Source organism: Lepidochelys olivacea (genome assembly GCF_965140295.1).
Source record: "Lepidochelys olivacea isolate rLepOli2 genome assembly, chromosome: 1".
Classification (NCBI taxonomy): Eukaryota; Metazoa; Chordata; order Testudines; family Cheloniidae; genus Lepidochelys; species Lepidochelys olivacea.
In genome coordinates this window covers 308,299,951-308,320,893 of record NC_140411.1, presented here as the reverse complement: position 1 = coordinate 308,320,893, position 20,943 = coordinate 308,299,951, and the positions used below count along the sequence as shown (strand labels likewise).

Genomic DNA, 20,943 nt, shown 5'->3' with positions numbered 1-20,943 from the left:
AAGGCAGGTGTTGACTGAACCCTTTACTGGCTTGGATGACCCCCAAATGATCACAGATATTACTTTTCCATATTGCTTCCCTAGATACTGATTTTCAAATCATATCTGTTTTTAGAATATGGGGCTTTCAGAGCATAGATAAATATTCCAGCATGGATTCACCAAGGGAAGGTCATGCCTGACTAATCTAATCGCCTTCTATGATGAGGTTACTGGTTCTGTGGATGAAGGGAAAGCAGTGGATGTATTGTTTCTTGACTTTAGCAAAGCTTTTGACACGGTCTCCCACAGTATTCTTGTCAGCAAGTTAAAGAAGTATGGGCTGGATGAATGCACTATAAGGTGGGTAGAAAGTTGGCTAGATTGTCGGGCTCAACGGGTAGTGATCAATGGCTCCATGTCTAGTTGGCAGCCGGTGTCAAGTGGAGTGCCCCAGGGGTCGGTCCTGGGGCTGGTTTTGTTCAATATCTTCATAAATGATCTGGAGGATGGTGTGGATTGCACTCTCAGCAAATTTGTGGATGATACTAAACTAGGAGGAGTGTTAGATACGATGGAGGGCAGGGTTAGGATACAGAGGGACCTAGACAAATTGGAGGATTGGGCCAAAAGAAATCTGATGAGGTTCAATAAGGATAAGTGCAGGGTCCTGCACTTAGGACGGAAGAACCCAATGCACCGCTACAGACTAGGGACCGAATGGCTAGGCAGCAGTTCTGCAGAAAAGGACCTAGGGGTGACAGTGGACGAGAAGCTGGATATGAGTCAACAGTGTGCCCTTGTTGCCAAGAAGGCCAATGGCATTTTGGGATGTATAAGTAGGGGCATAGCGAGCAGATCGAAGGACGTGATCGTCCACCTCTATTCGACATTGGTGAGGCCTCATCTGGAGTACTGTGTCCAGTTTTGGGCCCCACACTACAAGAAGGATGTGGATAAATTGGAGAGAGTCCAGCGAAGGGCAACAAAAATGATTAGGGGTCTGGAACACATGACTTATGAGGAAAGGAGGGAACTGGGATTGTTTAGTCTGCAGAAGAGAAGAATGAGGGGGGATTTGATAGCTGCTTTCAACTACCTGAGAGGTGGTTCCAGAGAGGATGGTTCTAGACTATTCTCAGTGGTAGAAGAGGACAGGACAAGGAGTAATGGTCTCAAGTTGCAGTGGGGGAGGTTTAGGTTGGATATTAGGAAAAACTTTTTCACTAGGAGGGTGGTGAAACACTGGAATGCGTTACCTAGGGAGGTGGTAGAATCTCCTTCCTTAGAAGTTTTTAAGGTCAGGCTTGACAAAGCCCTGGCTGGGATGATTTAATTGGGGATTGGTCCTGCTTTGAGCAGGGGGTTGGACTAGATGACCTCCTGAGGTCCCTTCCAACCCTGATATTCTATGATTCTATGATCCCTTTCCCATAGTGTTTTTACGCAAATAAAATAATCAGTTCCTTTTTCACTCTGGAGTCACTGCAAGAATCCCTCTGTAAAGAACCCTTATTTCTTAGGAAGGAAATCTCAGTTCAGAAAGGAAAAAAAAATGATCTCTCCCCTTAATCATAAGATAGCATCAAAAAGAATGTTTTGTGGCTTGCTAAGGTACACGCAAACTATTTTCTGTTAGAGTAATAGTCGCTGGATGTGCACAGATTGCCTTGAGATGTGTCTAAGTGGTTTTGATACTGTTGGGATAACTCTGACCTGTACATGTGCATCTGAGGGTAGAAAGATGCAGTCTGCTATATGGTGGATAACTGAGTATGCTACTAGAATTTAGCATTACTGTCTGCATTTTAATTCTTTTAAATCTGATATTCTTTTCAGATGTATCAGACTGGGATTCTACTAGCATTTCACTTAAAAATTTACCAGGTACTAAAAGCCCCAACGTTTTGACATTTGGGAATCCTTCATCTTTACTACCAATGTTAACAGCAAAGGATGATGCAGCAGCCACAGCTTCTGAAGTTATTCCTCCAAGATTAGAAGAAATGTCAAAACCTCAAACTGTGACTGCACCAGAAAATACCCATTTATATTCTCTCCAAAAACAACTCCTGCCAGTAATACTAAAAAGCAAAGGTATTTGTTTGTTTGATATAATCTGTTATAATTTTTTCTTAGTTACAATTACTGTGGAAGAACTTATTTGAAAACTAAAATTTGGGGAGTGGAAGACCTTTGTGATCCTTCTATCTTGTCCTTTCCACTCTCTCTGTACCTTAATTTGGCGTGAGGAAGTGTGCCTGCATCCCATTTTCAGACATCACAAAGTCCCATTTAAATTCAGTGGAACTTAAGACTTGTCTTCACTACAGCTGCTGGTCGATCTAAGATACGCAATTTGAGTTAAGTTAGTAGCATAACTCAAGTCGACATAACTCAAGTCTACTTACCGCGGGGTCCACACTACGCTGTGTCAACGGGAGCCACTCTCCCACCGACATTGCTTCTGCCTCTCGTTGAGGTGGAGTATAGTTATTGATGGGAGAGCGCTCTCCCATCAATTTAGCGCAGTGGTGGGCAACCTGTGGCCCATCAGGGTAATCAGATTGCGGGCTGTGAGACATTTTGCTGACATTGACCATCCACAGGCACAGCCCTCTGCAGCTCCCAGAGGCCAAGGTTCATCATTCCTGGCCAATGGGAGTTGCAAGAAGCAGCGGCTGGCACGTCCTTGCGGCCCGCCGCTTCCTGCAGCTCCCATTAGCCGGGAACGGTGAACCGCGGCCACTGGGAGCTGCGGGAGGCCATGCCTGTGGATGGTCAGTGTCAGCAGAATATCTCGATAACCGCTGCATTTGTTGCAGCAGCACTGATTTAGCTCCATAGCGAAGACAAGACTCCTAAGAATCCTAACTCTCCTAGGTGCTTTTGAAAATGTTTCTCTTAATCACTATACTCTTTTTATATTGTTTTTCCCTTATATATGTCTCATTGTTGCACAGTTATTCCTGTAATTGTTTTGGTAAGCTGCTTCACATACTGATTGTCTTTGCATTGTTGATATGTTGTAAAAATTGTCTTTGATTCCGAGTTTCTCAGTTTATATTCGCCAAAAGAAAAGGAGTACTTGTGGCACCTTAGAGACTAACCAATTTATTTGAGCATAATCAAGGTGGGCCATTTCCAGCACAAATCCAGGTTTTCTCCCCACCCTCCCCAACAAACCCACTCTCCTGTTGGTAATAGCTTAGCTAAAGTGATCGCTCTCCTTACAATGTGTATGATAATCAAGGTGGGCCATTTCCAGCACAAATCCAGGGTTTAACAAGAATGTCTGAGGAACGGAGAGGTTGGGGGGGTAGGAAAAAATGGACACAAATCAGATGTCAAGAATTATAACATTCATAAACCAGTCGGAGAACACTTCAACCTCTCTGGTCACGCGATTACAGACATGAAAGTTGCGATATTACAACAGAAAAACTTCAAAACCAGACTCCCGCGAGAGACTGCTGAATTGGAATTTGCAAATTGGATACAATTAACTTAGGCTTGAATAGAGACTGGGAGTGGCTAAGTCATTATGCAAGGTAACCTATTTCCCCTTGTTTTTTCCTACCCCTCCCCCCCGTTCCTCAGACGTTCTTGTTAAACCCTGGATTTGTGCTGGAAATGGCCCACCTTGATTATCACACACATTGTAAGGAGAGTGATCACTTTAGATAAGCTATTACCAGCAGGAGAGTGGGGTGGGGGGAAGAAAACCTTTTGTAGTGATAAACACCCATTTTTTCATGGTTTGTGTGTATAAAAACATCTTCTGTATTTTCCACAGTATGCATCCGATGAAGTGAGCTGTAGCTCACAAAAGCTTATGCTCAAATAAATTGGTTAGTCTCTAAGGTGCCACAAGTACTCCTTTTCTTTTCGCGAATACAGACTAACACGGCTGTTACTCTGAAATCAGTTTATATTTGAGTCACGTTATTCTAAAGTTTGACACCAACTCAAAAATATAGCTGCAAGTCATTTATAAACAAGAGGCTTTGGACATGAACCTTTCTTCTGGATGGTGATGATGAGGATAACATTCTGGGTTGGGAGTGGTGGAGGAGAAAACTCTGACACAAAGATGCATCAGACCTGATTCGCCTCAGGAAAGAAGCCCAGCTACTTGAAACAGTGCCTGGGAGATGAGCATGATGTAGTTGTGTATTAGGTCTACTTGGAGAATTGTGACGCTTCATGGAAAGCACATAATGACCCCTGCTTTGAGGTTGCTATTATTAAGCTGTAAACGAGCATGGAAAAAACTAAGACCTTTAAAGTCAGAATACTGTAAAAAAAATAACTTTACTGTTCCAACAACAGGATCTCATTTCTCACTGGTAAGCAGTTGGTTTTCCAGTAACTTCATTACACAAAATGTAGAAAGACAGAAAAATATTGAAAAGAAACATACAAGACAATGAATATCAAAAGATAGTAATAGTGTTCCTAGCTATCCTGTAACGGAAGATACCCAGTATTTAACTTTTTTACTATTTTAGGACTATACACTGTCACCTTTCCACTTAAAATTGATAATAATAGTCAAGTCCCTACTAGACTTTGCAGTATGTCTGGCACTTCACCCTTTTCAGGATAAAACCTCTGCCTGGGGTAGAGTTCTTTTTAAAAAAAAATTGGTTGATTTGTTTTTGTTGGGTTCTTTTCACTTACAAGGGGGAGTCAGAGTTGTGGTTGCCATTATGATGGAAAAGTCTTTTTGAAGAGCAGGGTTTGCAGTGTTTCCTAAAAACAGTAAGGCATTGGATTCACTAAGGGCTTGTCTACATGGGAAGTTAGGGACCAGCAAGGTAGGGTTTGGATTTACTGTACACTAGCTACTCTATACTAACTCTCCGTCTGCCCTCTTACTGTGTACTGAAAATACCTTTGTGCACTTGAGCTTAGTCCACTTTAAAGTGTTCTAAGCTAAACTGCCTAAGGGCACTCTTAGACCCAATCTGCATTATGAAGTAGAGCTGTGATTCCCAGCAAGTGTACACATACTTGCGCTAGCTAACACAAAGTGTAGTTGTGGTAGCATGGGCAGTGGCAGCACAGCTTAGCCATGCCGACCGTATACCCACTGGTTTCAGGTGAAAGATTGTTCTGTAGCTGGATTCCCTGAACTGAGAATGTCCTGCCCCCAATACTAACATGCTTAGTCCTGGGTTTTGTGATCTGCAATGTCCCACAGGAGTACAGCTGTCTGAGCAGTTGATGGATTGCAGTTTGGTCTTTCACGTAACTGGGGTTTGATCCATTAATCACTCTAAGGATTGGGACAAAAGCCACAAACTGTCGTTGGAGGCTGACTGAGAGGACTTGAACATGGGCCTGATGTTTTTACAGCAACCTAATAGAGAAGGTGCAACTTTATTTCCTGATGTGGAATAAATGGGGTTATTCTTTGAGGCACTTGAGAGAATCCTGTAAGGTTGATAAGATACCAGCCCAGAATACTTCTAAAGGATTTCTCCTTCAAGCAATTTCCTCACTATCCACTATCTCTCCAGTGGATGCTGAGATTTGGTATTGGTTCAGTCCTAGCAGCCCTTCAGGCTCAGCAAATGTGCTTCACCAGTTATCTTGCAAAGATTTATGCCATTCACAAAGCAAGGCTTCAGCCTATTGTTGCACCAAATTGGTTACTTCGGGGGGAATTATGTACCAAAAAATTAAATATTCTGCACACAATATTTGAAAAATCTGCATATTTTATTTGTCAAAATAAATCATGACAGTTTGAACTATTTTGGTAATTTATTTCAAAATATCTGTCAAGTATGTCTGTAACAACAAAAGAAACAAAAAAAAAGATTCTTGTAATTTTTTTTTGACAAATAGATTCCTTACTAGGCATATTAATACAGAACTTTGTGTAATTCATTTAAATTACCATACAGAACTGTATTTCCTGCACCTGTCAGAAGAGTGCAAAGGCTTGGGGGAGTCAGGGGTAACAGAGGAGCTGAGGGAGAGGGAAGGAGCCTAGGAGTAAACCTGGAGGGTGCTGGATGTAGATGTGGTGTGTAGGCACTGTCATCTGTGTAGGCACTGTCATTACTAAAACAACCATGTCTAAATACCTGTCTAATACTGTATTACTGCTGTGACTGGGCAGGTCTGCAGTCACATCATGAACATGGCCCTCATTGAGGCAGAATAGCTCTGATTGCCAACCTAAGATGTGTTGTACTAGCAGATATGTTCAAAGCAGTCACATGGTCATCTGTGAACACTTCTGCAAAGCACTGTTGATTAAGATCACTGGTTCTCAGCCAGGGGTGTGTGTACTTCTGGGGGTACTTAGAAGTCTTCCAGCGGGGACATCAACTCATCTAGATATTTGCTTAGTTTTACAACGGGCTACATCAAAATCACTAGCGAAGTCTGTACAAACTAAAATTTCGTACAGACAACAATGACTTGTTTATACTGCTCTATATGCTATATACGGAAATGTAAGTACAATAGTTATATTCCAATTGGTTTATTTTATAACTGTATGATAAAAATGAGAACATAAGCAATTTTTCAGTAATAGTGTGCTGTGACACTTTTGTATTTTATGTCTGAGTTTTTAAGCAAGTAGTTTTTTTAAGTGAAGTGTAACTTCGGGGTGTGCAAGACAAATTAGACTCCTACAAGGGGTACAGTAGTCTGGAAAGGTTGAGGATCACTGGTTTAGATTCTGTTTAAGGAGAGGAATCACAGTACATCTTTCAGTCTTCAGAACCTGTTTTTGAAAAAGGTTCCAAAACATTCCTATAGAGATCTTTTTTTTTCCAGTTGTCTCTTACTTGAATTGGCCATTTTTTGAAATTCTTAGGAACATTGGAATTGCCATATGAGATGTGGCTAGTACCAGATGCTTGGGAGACTCCCAAAGTGGATAATTATTCTGTAAATAGAGTGGATTAATTTTAATCAAAGTAATTTTAAATATTTGATTTTAATCTTGTTTTGCATTTGTACTTTTTAGTTCTTCTTCCAGTGATTGCTCATGTGTATTCCACAATAGGTGTGCGTGCTCGCCACATGCAAGTTTTTCCCCTAGCAGTACCCGTAGTGGGGGGGAGCGCCCTCCGCGACCCCCGGAGTGGCACCTGCCTGGCGCAGTATAAGGGGAGCTGCGTGCTCCCCCCACCCTCAGTTCTTTCTTGCCACCAGTGAAGGTGTGTTGGAACTGCTCAGCTCCAGCTTTGCTGTAGCTCATCCCCAGAACTATTCGTTCATTCAGCATTAGTACCTATAGTTAGTTAGCTGTTTAGTTAGCCAGTGAGTCCGGGCCGGGGCATGCCCCGTGCCCCGGGGTTTAAGTTGTGCGGCTCTTGTAGGCGTTCTATGCCAAGAAGTGACCCATATGCAGACTGTTTGCACTGCTTGGGAGAAACCCATATTAGCGAAAGGTGCAAGATTTGCAAGTCGTTTAAGCCTTGGACCAAAAGAGAAAGGGACATTAGGCTCCGGGCCATCCTGATGGAGTCAGCGCTGACCCCAACCCCGGCACGCTGCTCCGAACCGGCACCGCGGTACGCGGTGACCCTCTGGTGCCATTGACCAGTCGGCACCGGTCCCCGTCCATGGGGCATGCCAAGCGGGCCGGGAAGACTCCCTCTTCACAGTGGCACTGAGGGAAGTCTGGGACAGAGGCTAGGCCCATATTGGGCAGGCCTCGATCCCCACCGGGCCCCAGGCCTCCGACTCATGTTGAGCAGAGTAGCCCAGCCCCTTCGGAACTGGCCTCTCTGGATGTCCGGATGCCACCTGAAGCCCTCCAGGCAGCCTGGGACATTATGTCCATGCTGGTGCCCGGAGCACCGCCGATGTTGGCCCTGCGCTCCAGAGACAAGCCGCCGCTGGGATCTCTGCAGTCACCTCCATTCCGGTACTGATCTCGGTTGAGGAAACATTCCTGACGCTGATCACCGCCCAGTGATCGCTCGGGGCAGAGTCCATGTGGATTGCCCTCGACGCCGACCAGACTGTCTGGCTGGGTTCCAGCCGGCTGGGACTCGTGCCACTACTCATCCTCAAGGAGCGAATATCGGCGGGACCGTGGCAGGTGTCGCAATCGGTCCTTGTCTCGGAGAGGGTACCACAGTCGATCACGGCACAGTCGTTGACACCATTCCCACTTGGAGTCCCGCTCCAAGTCTCTGCCAAGACATCGCAGGCCTGTGTGTCGATCGCTAGCGTTTCGCTGTCGCGGGTCTGCCCGTCAAGACCGTTCGCAGAGCAGTTGTTACCGCCCGTACCGGTCCTCCATGTCGAGATTGCGGTCCCGTGGCTGTCATAGATCCCAGCACCGCTGCTCCTCCCAGTCCAGAGACAGCAGCAGATCTTACACCAGCCCGGCCTCCATTTGTAGCTTTCCTTCGATGGGCCAGGCCGGCCAACCCGAACAGCCGGCCCCGCCGATGCCACAGCAGGTGCAGTGGCACCGAGCGTCGTGGCCAGCCCAATGGTACCAGTGGGCACTGTGGCCTCCAGCGCAGCTCTCAGTGGGAGCTCGCTTGGTGGCCGGAGCTTCGGAGGCACCGTCGGCCTCCCTCTCCAGACCCCCGAGAAAGGAGGCGGTGGGACATGCGTCCTCAGGACTGTGCCCGGAGTCCGACCACGTGGTGGATCCTCCGGTGCAGGCCTACACCCTGCACCGGCCTCTTCGCCCCACCCGGAGGAGGCGATTGCGGCCCCACCCCGCTCCGTCCTGCAGGAGGACTTCAGCGCACAACGAGAACTCTTAGAGAGGGTGGCAGCAAGCCTCCACCTTCAGGCAGAGGAGATGGAGGAGCCCTCAGACTCCCTGTTTAACATGTTGTCCCTATCAGCACCAGGTAGGGTGGCCTTGCCTCTCCATGAAGGAGTGGCTAAGATTTCAAATGCCCTGTGGCAAACACCAGCCTCGTTGGCCTCCATCTCTAAAAAGGCAGAACGCAAGTACTTTGTACCCATTAAGGGGCATGAGTACTTGTATACCCACCGGGCGCCCAACTCCCTGGTGGTCGAGTCGGTCAACCACAGGGAACAGCAGGGTCAGCCAGCCCCGACCCCAAAGAACAAAGACTCTTAGAGACTAGACCCTTTCAGAAGGAAAGTTTATTCATCTTCGAGCTTCCAGTTACAAGTGGCAAACCATCAGGCTCTCCTGGGCCGGTACGAATTGAATCTATGGGGCTCCCTGCCCAAGTTTGAGGACTCCCTCCAGGAGTGTGATAGGAAGGAGTTCAAGGCGCTAGCGGAGGAAGGGGCAAAGGCTGTTAGGGCATCCCTGCAGGCAGCCTAGGATGCTGCGGACACGGCCACACGATCAATGGCCTTTGTGGTGTCCATGAGACAGGCGTCATGGCTCCTGCTCTCTGGGCTGTCCAGGGAGGCACAGTCTTCCATGCAGGATTTCCCGTTCGATGGGAAAGCTCTCTTTGCAAAGGAAACAGATACAAGGCTGAATGGCATGAAAGACTCCTGCACGACCCTCCAGACTCTGGGCTTCTGGGTCCTGACTCCGGCAAAACCTAAGTTCAAGCCACAGCAGACTCCTGCCCAGGCCGCCCTCCCAAAGTATGAGGCCGCCCATAAGATACAGCAGGACTATAAGAGACGCCCTCAGAGGCAGTCCCGGCCGGCCCCCCAGCCTGAATCCTCCAAGGGCAGGCAGGTGGGGAAAAGGCTTTTTTGACAGGATGCTCGGGCCCCCCCCCCCCAGTCCTCATCAGGGATCCACCCCCAATAAAGCTTCCCTTCTCCAACCAGTTGGGTGCTTTCCTCCCAGAATGGTCGTGGCTAACCTTGGACCAATGGGTTCTCAACACCATCTCCTGGGGTTACACCCTCCAGTTTACTTCCTCCCTGCCCAACCACCCCCCGTCCCCTTTGGGGGACCCCTCGCACAAAGCTCTGCTCGAGCAGGAGGTGGGGCGACTCCCAGGTCTAGGAGCGATAGAGGCGGTGCCCGAGGAGTTCATGGGCAAGGGGTATTACTCCTGTTATTTCCTTATCCCGAAGGCCAAAGGGGGGCTCAGGCCCATCTTGGACCTCCGAGGTCTGAACTGGTACATGGGTGAAGCTCAAGTTCCTCATGGTCTCCCTGGCCTCCGTCATCCCCTTCCTGGATCCCGGGGACTGGTACGCTGCCCTTGAGCAAGAGGTTGCGTACTTCCACATCCACATATTCAAGGGGCACAGGCGCTTCCTCCATTTCGTGGTGGGACAGAATCATTACCAATTCATGGTCCTCCCGTTTGGTCTGTCCACTGCCCCCAGGGTGTTTACAAAATGCATGTCGGTGGCAGCGGCCGACCTCAGACGGTGGGGGGTCCAGATATTTTCCCTATCTGGATGATTGGCTTGTCAAGGGCACCTCCCGGTCGCAGGTGAGGGATCACGTGGCTCTCCTCCTGTCCACATGCACCGCTTTGGGCCTGTTGGTAAACAACACCAAATCCACGTTAGTCCCGGTCCAACGCATAAAGTTTATCGGGGCACTCCTGGACGCAGTGTCAGCCAGTGCCTCTCTCCCGCCAGACAGATTCGAGACCCTGAAAGGTCTCATTGACTCGGTCACAGGGTTCCCGGTGACAACAGCCAGGGTTTGCCTACAACTCTTGTGTCACATGTCGGCGTGCACATACGTGGTCCATTATGCCAGACTCAGGATGAGGCCCCTCCAGCTCTGGTTGGCCTCTAAGTTCTCCCAGGCCACGGTCAGGATGGTCAAGGTCCTCACAGTGCCAGACTCTGTGATCACCTCCCTACGGTGGTGGTCCGCCCCAAACAACATGCTCCAAGGGGTCCTGTTAAGGGACAGGGCCCCATCATTGGAGCTGGTGTCTGATGCGTCGGACCTGGGTTTGGGGGCCCATGTGGGGAACTTCCAGACCCAAGGCCTGTGGTTGGCTCAAAACCTGACCTTACATATAAACGTCAAGGAGCTCAGGGCAGTGCGACTGACTTGTATGGCCTTCCGCTCGCACCTCAAGGGCAAGGTAGTCAGGGTCCTCACGGACAACACGGCCTCAATGTTCTATATCAACAGGCAAGGCGGGGCCTGATCCTCTGCTGCGAAGCCCTCAGGCTGTGGGACTTCTGTATAGCCCACGACATCCACCTGAAGGCCTTCCACCTGCCGGGAGCCTGGAACAAGAGGGCACATTGCTTGCGCAGGGACTTTTCCTCTCAACTCGAGAGGTCCCTCCACGTGGAAGTGGCCCACTGGCTCTTCTGAAGGTGGGGAACTCCCCAGGTGGACCTGTTCGTGACTCGGCAGAACGAGCGATGGCCCCAGTTCTGCTCCGGGGGGGGGAGGGGGTGCCTGGGGAGTGGCACTATCTCCAATGCCTTTCTCCTGTCCTGATCAGGCTGGTTTCTCTACGCCTTTTCCCCATTCTCTCTAATCATCAGGGTCCTGGAGAAGATAAAAACAGACAAGGCCCGGGTCCTCCTGATTGCCCCGGCGTGGCCCAGGCAGCATTGGTACGGGACCCTCACAGGCCTGACGGTAGCTCCACCACTGGACCAACTCTCTCAGGACCAAGGCCGTCTCCTCCACCCCAACCTGGCGGCGCATCACCTCACGGCGTGGCTGCTCAGTGGTTAGGTGGAGAGGAAAGAACACGCTCAGAACAGGTTCAGTGCGTCCTCCTCAAAAGTAGACGGCCTTCCACTTGCCGCGCTTATTTGGCAAAGTGGTCCCAGTTTTCTAGGTGGACGGCGGACCAGGGTATCTCCCTAGCGACTGCCCTAATCCATCTTATCCTTGATTACCTCCTCCACCTCAGGGCCCAGGGCCTGGCGCCCTCGCCAGTCAAGGTGCACTTGGCAGCCATATCAGCCTTCCATCCGCCGGTGCAAGGGCACATGGTATTTTCCCATGCTTTGACTGGCCAGTTCCTTAAGGGTTTGGACTGCCTTTTTCTGTATTCTACACCCCTGGTCCCACAGTGGGACCTAAACCTGGTGTTGGCTCGTCTCACGGGGCCCCCGTTTGAACCACTGGCCATGTGCTCCTGGTCTTATCTCTCGTGAAAGGTGGCCTTCCTGGTTGCAATCACATCTGCCAGATGAGTCTCGGAGCTCAGGGCCCTGACCTCTGAGCCACCGTAGACAGTCTTTCATAAAAACCAGGTCCAGGTCCAGCTCCACCCACACCCCGCGTTCCTCCTGAAGGTGGTCTCTGCCTACCACATGGATCAGGATATTTTTCTACCGGTCCTCTGCTGCAAGCCTCACTCATCCAGTGAGGAGTGCCGTCTCCACACGCTCAATGTGTGGTGGGCTCTGGCTTTCTACCTTGAGCGGACCAAGCCATTCAGAAAGTCCTTGCAACTGTTTGTCGCCTCAGCTGAGCACGCGAGAGGTCAGCCGATTTCCACTCTGCAGCTTTCCAATCGGATCACTTCATGCATCCATTCCTGTTATGAGCTAGCAGGTGTCCCCCCGCCACCCATTGTGAGGACACACTTGACTCAGGCGCAGGCCTCGTCGGCTGCCTTCATGGCCCGCGTCCCCATCCAGGACATTTGTAGGGCCGCCACGTGGTCTTTGGTTCACACGTTCACCTCGCACTATGCTATCGTCCCCCAAACCAGGGATGACGCCGGGTTGGGCAGGGCTGTCCTCCGTCTTGGGAATTTGTGAACTCCTACCCACCTCCAACATATATAGCTTGGAATCACCTATTGTGGAATACACATGAGCAATCACTCGAAGAAGAAAAGACAGTTACCTTTTCTGTAACTGGTGTTCTTCGAGATGTGTTGCTCATGTCTATTCCACATCCCACCCTCCTTCCCCTCTGTCAGAGTTATCTGGCAAGAAGGAATTGAGGGTGGGGGGAGCGCGCAGCTCCCCTTATACCGCACCAGGCAGGCGCCACTCCAGGTGTCGTGGGGGGCACTCCCCACTATGGGTACTGTTAGGGGGAAAACTTCCGGCACCGGTGCACATGGCAAGCACACACACCTATTGTGGAATAGACATGAGCAACACATCTCGAAGAACACCAGTTACAGAAAAGGTAACTGTCTTTTCTTTTTCTAAAGAGCTATTGATTCTCATTAGTTGATAACCATTAAAACATGTTGATTTGCAACTAAATTATAGTCTTTTAGTTAAATTTGGTACCTCTTTTTGCTTACCAGACAGATACACTGTATCTATACACATTTAAGCAATTACATTGCTTAACATTTATTAGATGCTTAATTTTTCCTTTTTTTTTTTCCTTATGGTAGGAAATGGTGATGTTTCTTATTTACTAGATTAATATTTTTACTCACAATTTGTTTCAATCTCTATTTGGATGGGAATTAGAATTCAATTAAAAATGCACAAACAATATTTAAATAATTACCTTCAGTGTGCTGGATACATTTTATAAAAACTGAATCAAAACATTTTGGTTTAAAACATTATCAAACCAAGGAATATTGTCTGTACTTCGTGAATTGAACTGATTGTTTCTGGTCACCATATCCTTTAAGATTTTAGTACTAGTAGAGCTCATCCTCTCTCACCTAATTTTTATTCTTACATTGGAAGAAAACAAGCTTTCCTGGTTTTTCAACTCCCAAATGGTTACTTAACTTTAAATGAGCTAGTCATTGAAATGAACTGTTTGAATAATCTTAAATGAAGAAAATATTCTCTCTGTCCCTGCTGTCAGACACTAGTTTAGCACTTCAACAAACTCTTGTTCCATGTGCTTGACCAGTTCTATAGTTTAGCTTTCTTTAAAACTTCAGAGCAAAAATGTACTGTTTAATATTTTTTATTTAATTGAATTATTTTAATAGATTATAGTAAATTTAGGCCTTGACGTAGGTTGTCATAATTTCAAATTTATTTTTAAATAGGTTTATTTTTAAAAAGAAAAATATATTTAGCTTAAACAATTTTATTTAAATAAAAACTAATTTTTTAATTTTAAAAATATTTTTTAAAATCCACTTTGTCTATAACATGTCTATAGGGGCAACTTCTCATTTACTCCAGACATCTTAGTTGTGGTGAACATTTGTGAGAGTGGAATTTTAACTGGTATGGTAAATTCCTCTCCACTGCCCTCCCTCTACTCCTGTATTTTCATATGAATTTTTATTTTAAATAGCATTCATTTTATTAATACAGCTGTTCACACACACACATGTATGCACCATTAAAGGATCATTAAAGTTGCAAAGTTAGATAATGCCAGAACTAAGGTTGTCCTGGTAACACTAATTCAGACTCCTTGTGCATATGTATCATGATACTTTCTGGAATTATGTGATGACATCATATTTTTTCCACAGGATGCCAGCCTCATTTAGTGCACACAGTGGTCAGTGTTCACGTAATGAGCAGCTATTCAATATTTTGTTTTCTCTTCACTGTTCATTGTGTGGCCCTAGGCATTATTTATTGTGCACTATTCAAATCTTGTTCTGAACACAGAATTATTAGTTGCCTCATAGGCTTTTCTATGGCTCTCATCACTGTAATTATTTGTGAAGCACTCATATTAATTGATCTTCATGACACTCTTGTGAGGTGAGGTGGTAGTATTATCCCTATTTTATGGACAGGGAACTGAGGCACAGAGAAATTAAGGTCAAAAGTATACACTAACTTTTGGATGCACGATTTGAAATGCCTAAGACCTGATTTTCAGTTTATTTCCGTTGCAGCTGTGAGGGCACAGCACTTCTGCAAATCAGGCTATAGGGTCTCAAGTTGGGGTCCAGAATATGAGGAACATACAATTAATGGCCATCTGTAAAAAGTTTGATTTAAGTGACTTGACTAGCATCACAGAGGAAGTCTATAGCAGAGGCATGGAGAGAATTCACTTCTTCAGGACAGCACTCAGGTATCTTAGCCATGAGACTGTTCTCTTTCTGTAATCCTATGCCTCATTCATAGGTTTTGAAGGATTGGATTTTTGTCAATAAATTTCAATTTCACCATGTGTATGCAAAACAATGAAAAAATATTTCCATTGATGAGAATCAAATCAAAGAAAAATGCTGTTTGAAAACTTCTTAGAGTTTGATTTAAAGATATTTGCTTTGTATATTTTGACATATGATGTTGACAGTTTATTTTTTAATGATTATAAAGCTTTAACTTTTTGAATCTCAGTGTCTGTCATTAAATAATTGTTTGACTCTCTCCCACCTCCCATAATTTCTCCCAACTCTGGAAAATTTAAATGTATAAAAATTGGAAAAGATGCTTAAAACCCATAATTTTTTTGCAGCTGTGAAAATGTAAATCAATAATTGAAAAAAATGCTTAAAGATAAATGTTGATGTTATCCACTGAAATTATAAAAAATTGAATTCTGATAAGCCTATTCCCAGTTTCTGCAACAAATGAGGCAGGGGTCCTGTAAACAGCCTCCTTTAGTACTCAGCCTTGATTGACCCCCAAAGCAGGTCCATCCTGTGCACTGAATGAGGCAGGCATCCTGTGGAAAAATGTGATTATGTAATTAGACGGTGTCATAATACAGATATGCAACAGGATGAGTAAGGTGGCATGAGCAACATGACTGAGAAATTATATGTCTAATTTTCTATTTCCACGAGAGAGAGGAGTGATATGTGTTTGGCGTCTATTATTATAATGATCTATAATAGATTTCTTTCATACATATATAAAAAGGCAATTAATTAGAAGAAAGATTCAAAACTAAACCAGCTCTATCTTAAATCTACTTTTGTGTCAGTTTCTGCTTCAAAATTGCATAAGTTTATGAGAAACTTGAATTTTCCATTGATGTTTGAAAACTTCCTTGTTGTTTAATGTATATATATTAGCTGTAAGAATTGACCTTTTGCAAAGTAATATAGGCAGAAGTAAATGCTAAAGGCTAATGCCTTTAAGTTACAATTACAAGCATTTTTATTCAATATTAATATAGATGAACTATCCGAACCTTCCTTTAATATGCCATCACCAGATGAAGAACAAGAAGATGCAGGTGAAAACTGCAAGAAGCAGGTATGTAAAGCAAATTTGTTTTAATTTAGATAAGACTATCTTGAAAATTGTTTCACGCTAATGTTATACCAAATAAAATTGACCTTAGCCAGTTCACATGCCGAATTACTGGATGATAAATGTCACAAAGCCCTTGCTAAGTACTTTTAAAAAACTGTCAATAAGCTTTAGAGTCCATGAATCAAATCAGCACTGTAGACTAAAATCATTTTATAGGTGGGGCTCGTAGTGCCACCTTTTATTAAGGGTGCCCAGCACTTCCCAATAAAAGAGCCTGTTCTCAGTTGCTTATAACTTTGTCATACTTTAACCATTGGAGCTGAGATTTTCTTTGCTGGTTTTCTGCCTCAGGCTGATTTTGTTTGTTTGTTTGGAAAATTTCAGCCAAAATGTGTCTGCCATTTTTCATAGTGAAGCTAGGGAGAAAAACCTTGATTGGCCCATGTTAAAAGATTCTAGCAACGATTTCTTTGAAAAGCTCTGTGCTTTGGAGAAAGAACTTGAATTTGCAGGGAAGGTGAAGGGAAGAGGAGGAATAAAGGAGATTCCTTTTGCTGTCCCCATAAAAATCTTTGCAAATTTCACCAAGTTACAGGCTTTTGAAAACTAGCAGTTCACACATTCACAGTAGAAAATTTAGATTTTTGTAGCTGAATTCCCCAAATATTCTGTCTGTACTGAGCATGTTCTAGCTTGGGGCTGAGCAGGACTTACTCTACAAATGCAGTGCTGGACTGCTGCAGTCTTTTCTGGGACTAGGCACCTGAACTCAGAGCAGGGAGACTGTCTCCTGTGCTTTCAATCACGCATCCGCTCCCACCCCCATTTTCTCTCTCTACCGTGGGCCCAGGCAGTGTGGAGGAGGAAGCTGCCTGATTTGAATACAGAGGCAACAAGAACTGAGCCTGAGGGCAGTGGGGTAGTAGATTGGGACAAGAAGCCTGGAGAGATGGGGAGACTGAGACTTGGGGCTGGGAGGGTTGAAAACTGAGAATGTGAGAGAGGGACTGGGAGCTAGTAGATGGCAGGGAAACTGAGATAAGATGAGAAGCCAAGGGGAAACTGGGACTGAGAACCTATGGGTTGGGAGGAATGATGTGATGAGGGAGAGGAGACAGATCTGCCAAGGAGTCAGATTGTGGGGAGAGAACTGGGACTGGCTGGTCAAAGAGACTGGTGTAGGGACCTGTTATGTGTCTGTCAGATTGAACTAGCAGTCTTGGAAGGAAAATAGGGCTTTGGAGCCAGAGGGGACGGGGGAGGATAGAGGTGACTGGAGGCCAGGTTGCAGGAGATAGACTGGATGAGGAGCCGAGAGAGGAATTGGGATCAGTGGGCAAGGAGACCGGGGAAAAGGAGCTGGGGACTTGGGGGGTGCGACTAGAACTGGCTGGGCAAGAAGACTGGGACTGGAATAAGAAGCCTGAGGAGTGGGGACTGGAACTGGAACAAGGAGCAAAGATGTAGGAAAAAGATGGACAGAGACAGACCATTTGGAGAAGTGGGGCAGAAAAGGCCCCACTTGGGGGAATGGACTGTGTGTATATTCAGTAGTGCACACTCCCCATGGAAGCTGGAATGGAACTCAAAATTCCTGAGTGGCACCATTCCTCAGCTGTCAGCAAATATTTATGAAACCTGCTGGTAAAGTGTCTCATCCCCTTTTTGTGTTTCTGCTCATCGAAGCTGACAAGCTATAACTGCTATCAATTACTACATTAGCTCAAGTGGCAGAGATCTATGGATCTAAAGGTTTCAACCCTATTAATGATCCATGGCCTAATATGATGCCACATGGGAGGGTTTTTTTTCAGTTTGCTTATTTAAAAACCAAGGAAATGACACACACACAAAATGAGATTGCAACTGTAATAATGTTCTTTTAAAGTCAAGCACTCAGACTTTTGGAAATGCTAGAATTAAGGGTGCCTATGTAGCCTTTGTCTGACCCCCATGCATTATGACACAGACTTTAAATGTTGTTTATTTCGCCTTTGCATATTTAGATTTGTTTTTCATGGCTGGTTTTTGACTGGCTGAAGCAAAGATTCATTAAACAAACCATAATACAAACCTGTAAATTTTTATTTGTTACAACAATAACCTTATTAAAATGTAAATTACAAAATTGTAATTTTGGGACAAACCAATCGGAGTTCATGCAAAACAAATATGGTTAAATGGAAGAAGAAAAATAAAGGAATCATACAAATGAAGGGCCAAGTTCTGTCTGCTTTATTATGTGTACAACCCTATTGGCTTCAGTAGGCGAGCTCTCTTCTTCAGCCTGCCTTTTTAAATTGCACAAGATTTTACTTAGGAGACAAGATCTTACTTTCCTTTTCAACAACTTTTTGTTAAAGGGACATGGGTACTCAATATAAGCTATTTTTAAAAACCCTGTAACTGGAAGAAAACACCTGTTCAATAATGGTGCAGTAATTATTAGTGTATCATTAAACTAGGTGATGATCGCCAAAACATTAATTATTTGTATTGTAAAAATAAAGCCAATGAAACAGAATATTGCACAAAAGTTAAAGCCCCCTGCATTTTGCATGGCATGGAAATCTTGTGTCAATGTTTAAACCCATTGGGCGTATTATCATTAATTTGAATAATTTTGTAGGTTTTAAAACTTGAAAATCAAGGTATAAGGTGTACAAGGATACAAAAAAAGGTGTACAAAATCAAGGTACAAATGTGAAGGATACATGCACATCACTGGAGCAGAACCAGCCTCCACCCCATCTGGTGTTTTCAGCATATAACTAGAAATAGATCTGAGTCCCTTCTTTGTTAGAAACTGTGGGCGGGGACTTCTTGTGAAGAAATCTCCGCAAGGATTCCCTCACAGAGATTATCCCAATTATCCCAGTGGGAGTTGGAGTTTGCCTCATCACCACAGAAAGTTTGCCCCCTCAAACCTGGAGGATTTCAGGGGATCTGTGAGAGACCAGGCTATCTATGCAGCTGCATGGCCCCGTGAGAGCTCCACATCTTTGGATCTGTGTTACTATGACCTCCCCTTGGGTGGGGCAGATCCTAGAATTTAGGGTGAGGGAAGATAATTAACACAATCTGTGTACAAACTTTTACAGATGACTTCTGTGTTGAAATTTTCTCTAATTTCAAATATTTGAAAGGAGACATAGGGCCAGCATGGCTCCTCTTAGGGAATAACATGAGCTCTAGCCTCTCTCTTCTTCCCCTTTCTTGCTTTCCCAGTGCAGTCTCTGGACCATTGAGAGAGGGGTCTAGGTAGAAAGCCCTTCTGCACAGAGAGAAGGAGATCTGTATATGGGTAAACTCTTTCTTCACATGGATTTCAAAGGCATAATCCATTCCAGTGTCTGTGTTTAATTTTTATATATTTGAAATTACAGAAAGTAGACGGGTTGAAAATTTAAAATGGTTTAAGAAACCAAATTGCTCAGATAAATCCAATCCAGCCAAAATAAGACTCTATAAAATAAAAAATAAAGACTCCTTTTATAAAAACAACATTCAATAAACCTTTTTAATGTTTAGGGATTTTTTACAAGATTTGGTTACAGACCAGTTATTTTCAAGATTTCTTTGGCTCAGATTTGTGGTAGTTGGACAAGTTTGCAACATAAGCTTACTAGACTAATTGTAACTGCTGATCTTTAACTAATTTTTCTTTCTCCATACCTGCCTTCTTAAGGATAAACACATATTAGGTACAACCAACTTGACAGAAAAAACAGCATCTGATAATCAGACTGACAAAACAGAAATTTCATTTCCACATCCAAAAACAAAAACTGAGCCACTAAAACAAAATGAGGACTCACATGGTGATGATGTGCAATTAAATCCAAAACTTTGGGAAGAAAGATATGAGAAAATGTGGGTTGAAAATGACAAAAGGGAAGTGAAAACAAATTTTAAAAGCATTACAGCAGAGCTAAAGAAAATGTTTGGTGAAATTAAGGAAGTTCAGCAAACTGCACCCATGGAAGGGACATTACAAGATGGCTTCAGTGAAGAATTGGAGAGCATTCACAAAGCACCACATAATTTGACAAAACCCACCAGTAGAATAGAAGAAAGAAGTGAATTTATGGACCTATGCTCTGTGCTTGAACAAAAGGCATCTAGCAATGAAAACGTAATTTCCTATGCTTTAAATTCCAGTTCTCATGAGCATCCCAATCAGTACATTATCAGGCTATGTGAAAATGATAACAAATTGTGTACTGAACATGTATGGAATGTAAATGAAGAGGGTTTTACTAACAATGCAGAAAGTACAAAAGTAGCTGTAAACAAAGAGAGGGGAGACCAAATAGCTGCTATGGAAATAGAAGAAAATGTAGATGGAAATATTTCAGATTTAGAGAATAGTCCTGGTTGTTCACTAAAACATAGTTTGAAAGAAAGCATTTTGGACAAAAGAGCTAATATTCCAGATGTTGTAAGACCTGTTTCTACAGATGATAAAAGCACACTTCTTGCTGTAGCAAAAAACAAACTTGGAAAAGACACATGCTATTTTAACGATATTCCCAAAGACTGCTTTGTTGGCAATCCTAAAACTAGTAATACTGAAATTGAAAGTAATTTGGGAAACTCTCGACAATCTCGTGATGAAACTTTGAAAAGACTATTGGATGAAGAACTGGAACAAGATATGGAAAGATTTAAGAATGAGGTAGGAATGCTGCAGATAGTATTCCTGGCTTTGGAGAAAGAGAAAGTACAACTACAAAAAGAGGTAGAGGTTCACCTGCTGCTGCTTCATTTTCATTGGTCTTTGCTCCACATCAACCATCCTGTTCACTTCAGCTATTCATCATTTCAGAAAGGTTTCTTGTGCAAATTGGCTTTTTGTGCAATGCAAATATATTTCATATCTCGAAAGAGGGCAGATGGAGAGAATCTTCCTTTCCTCCATTATGTGGTTTAGAAGATTTAAGAAATCTAAAATTTAGTTATTCTTAA

At 44.5% G+C, this 20,943-nt stretch overlaps 1 protein-coding gene across 2 annotated transcripts in view; it reads left to right on the top strand.

Annotated features, from left to right (window-relative positions):
- The window catches only part of ANKRD26 (ankyrin repeat domain containing 26), a 188,923-nt gene that overhangs the window by 66,651 nt on the left and 101,329 nt on the right, over positions 1-20,943 (top strand). For both annotated transcript variants that reach the window (XM_084616689.1, XM_084616690.1), the window contains exons 18-20: positions 1,819-2,076; positions 15,896-15,975; positions 19,664-20,716. In XM_084616689.1, the coding sequence (XP_084472815.1) occupies positions 1,819-2,076; positions 15,896-15,975; positions 19,664-20,716 (1,391 nt within the window). The remainder of the gene's footprint in view (positions 1-1,818; positions 2,077-15,895; positions 15,976-19,663; positions 20,717-20,943) is intronic.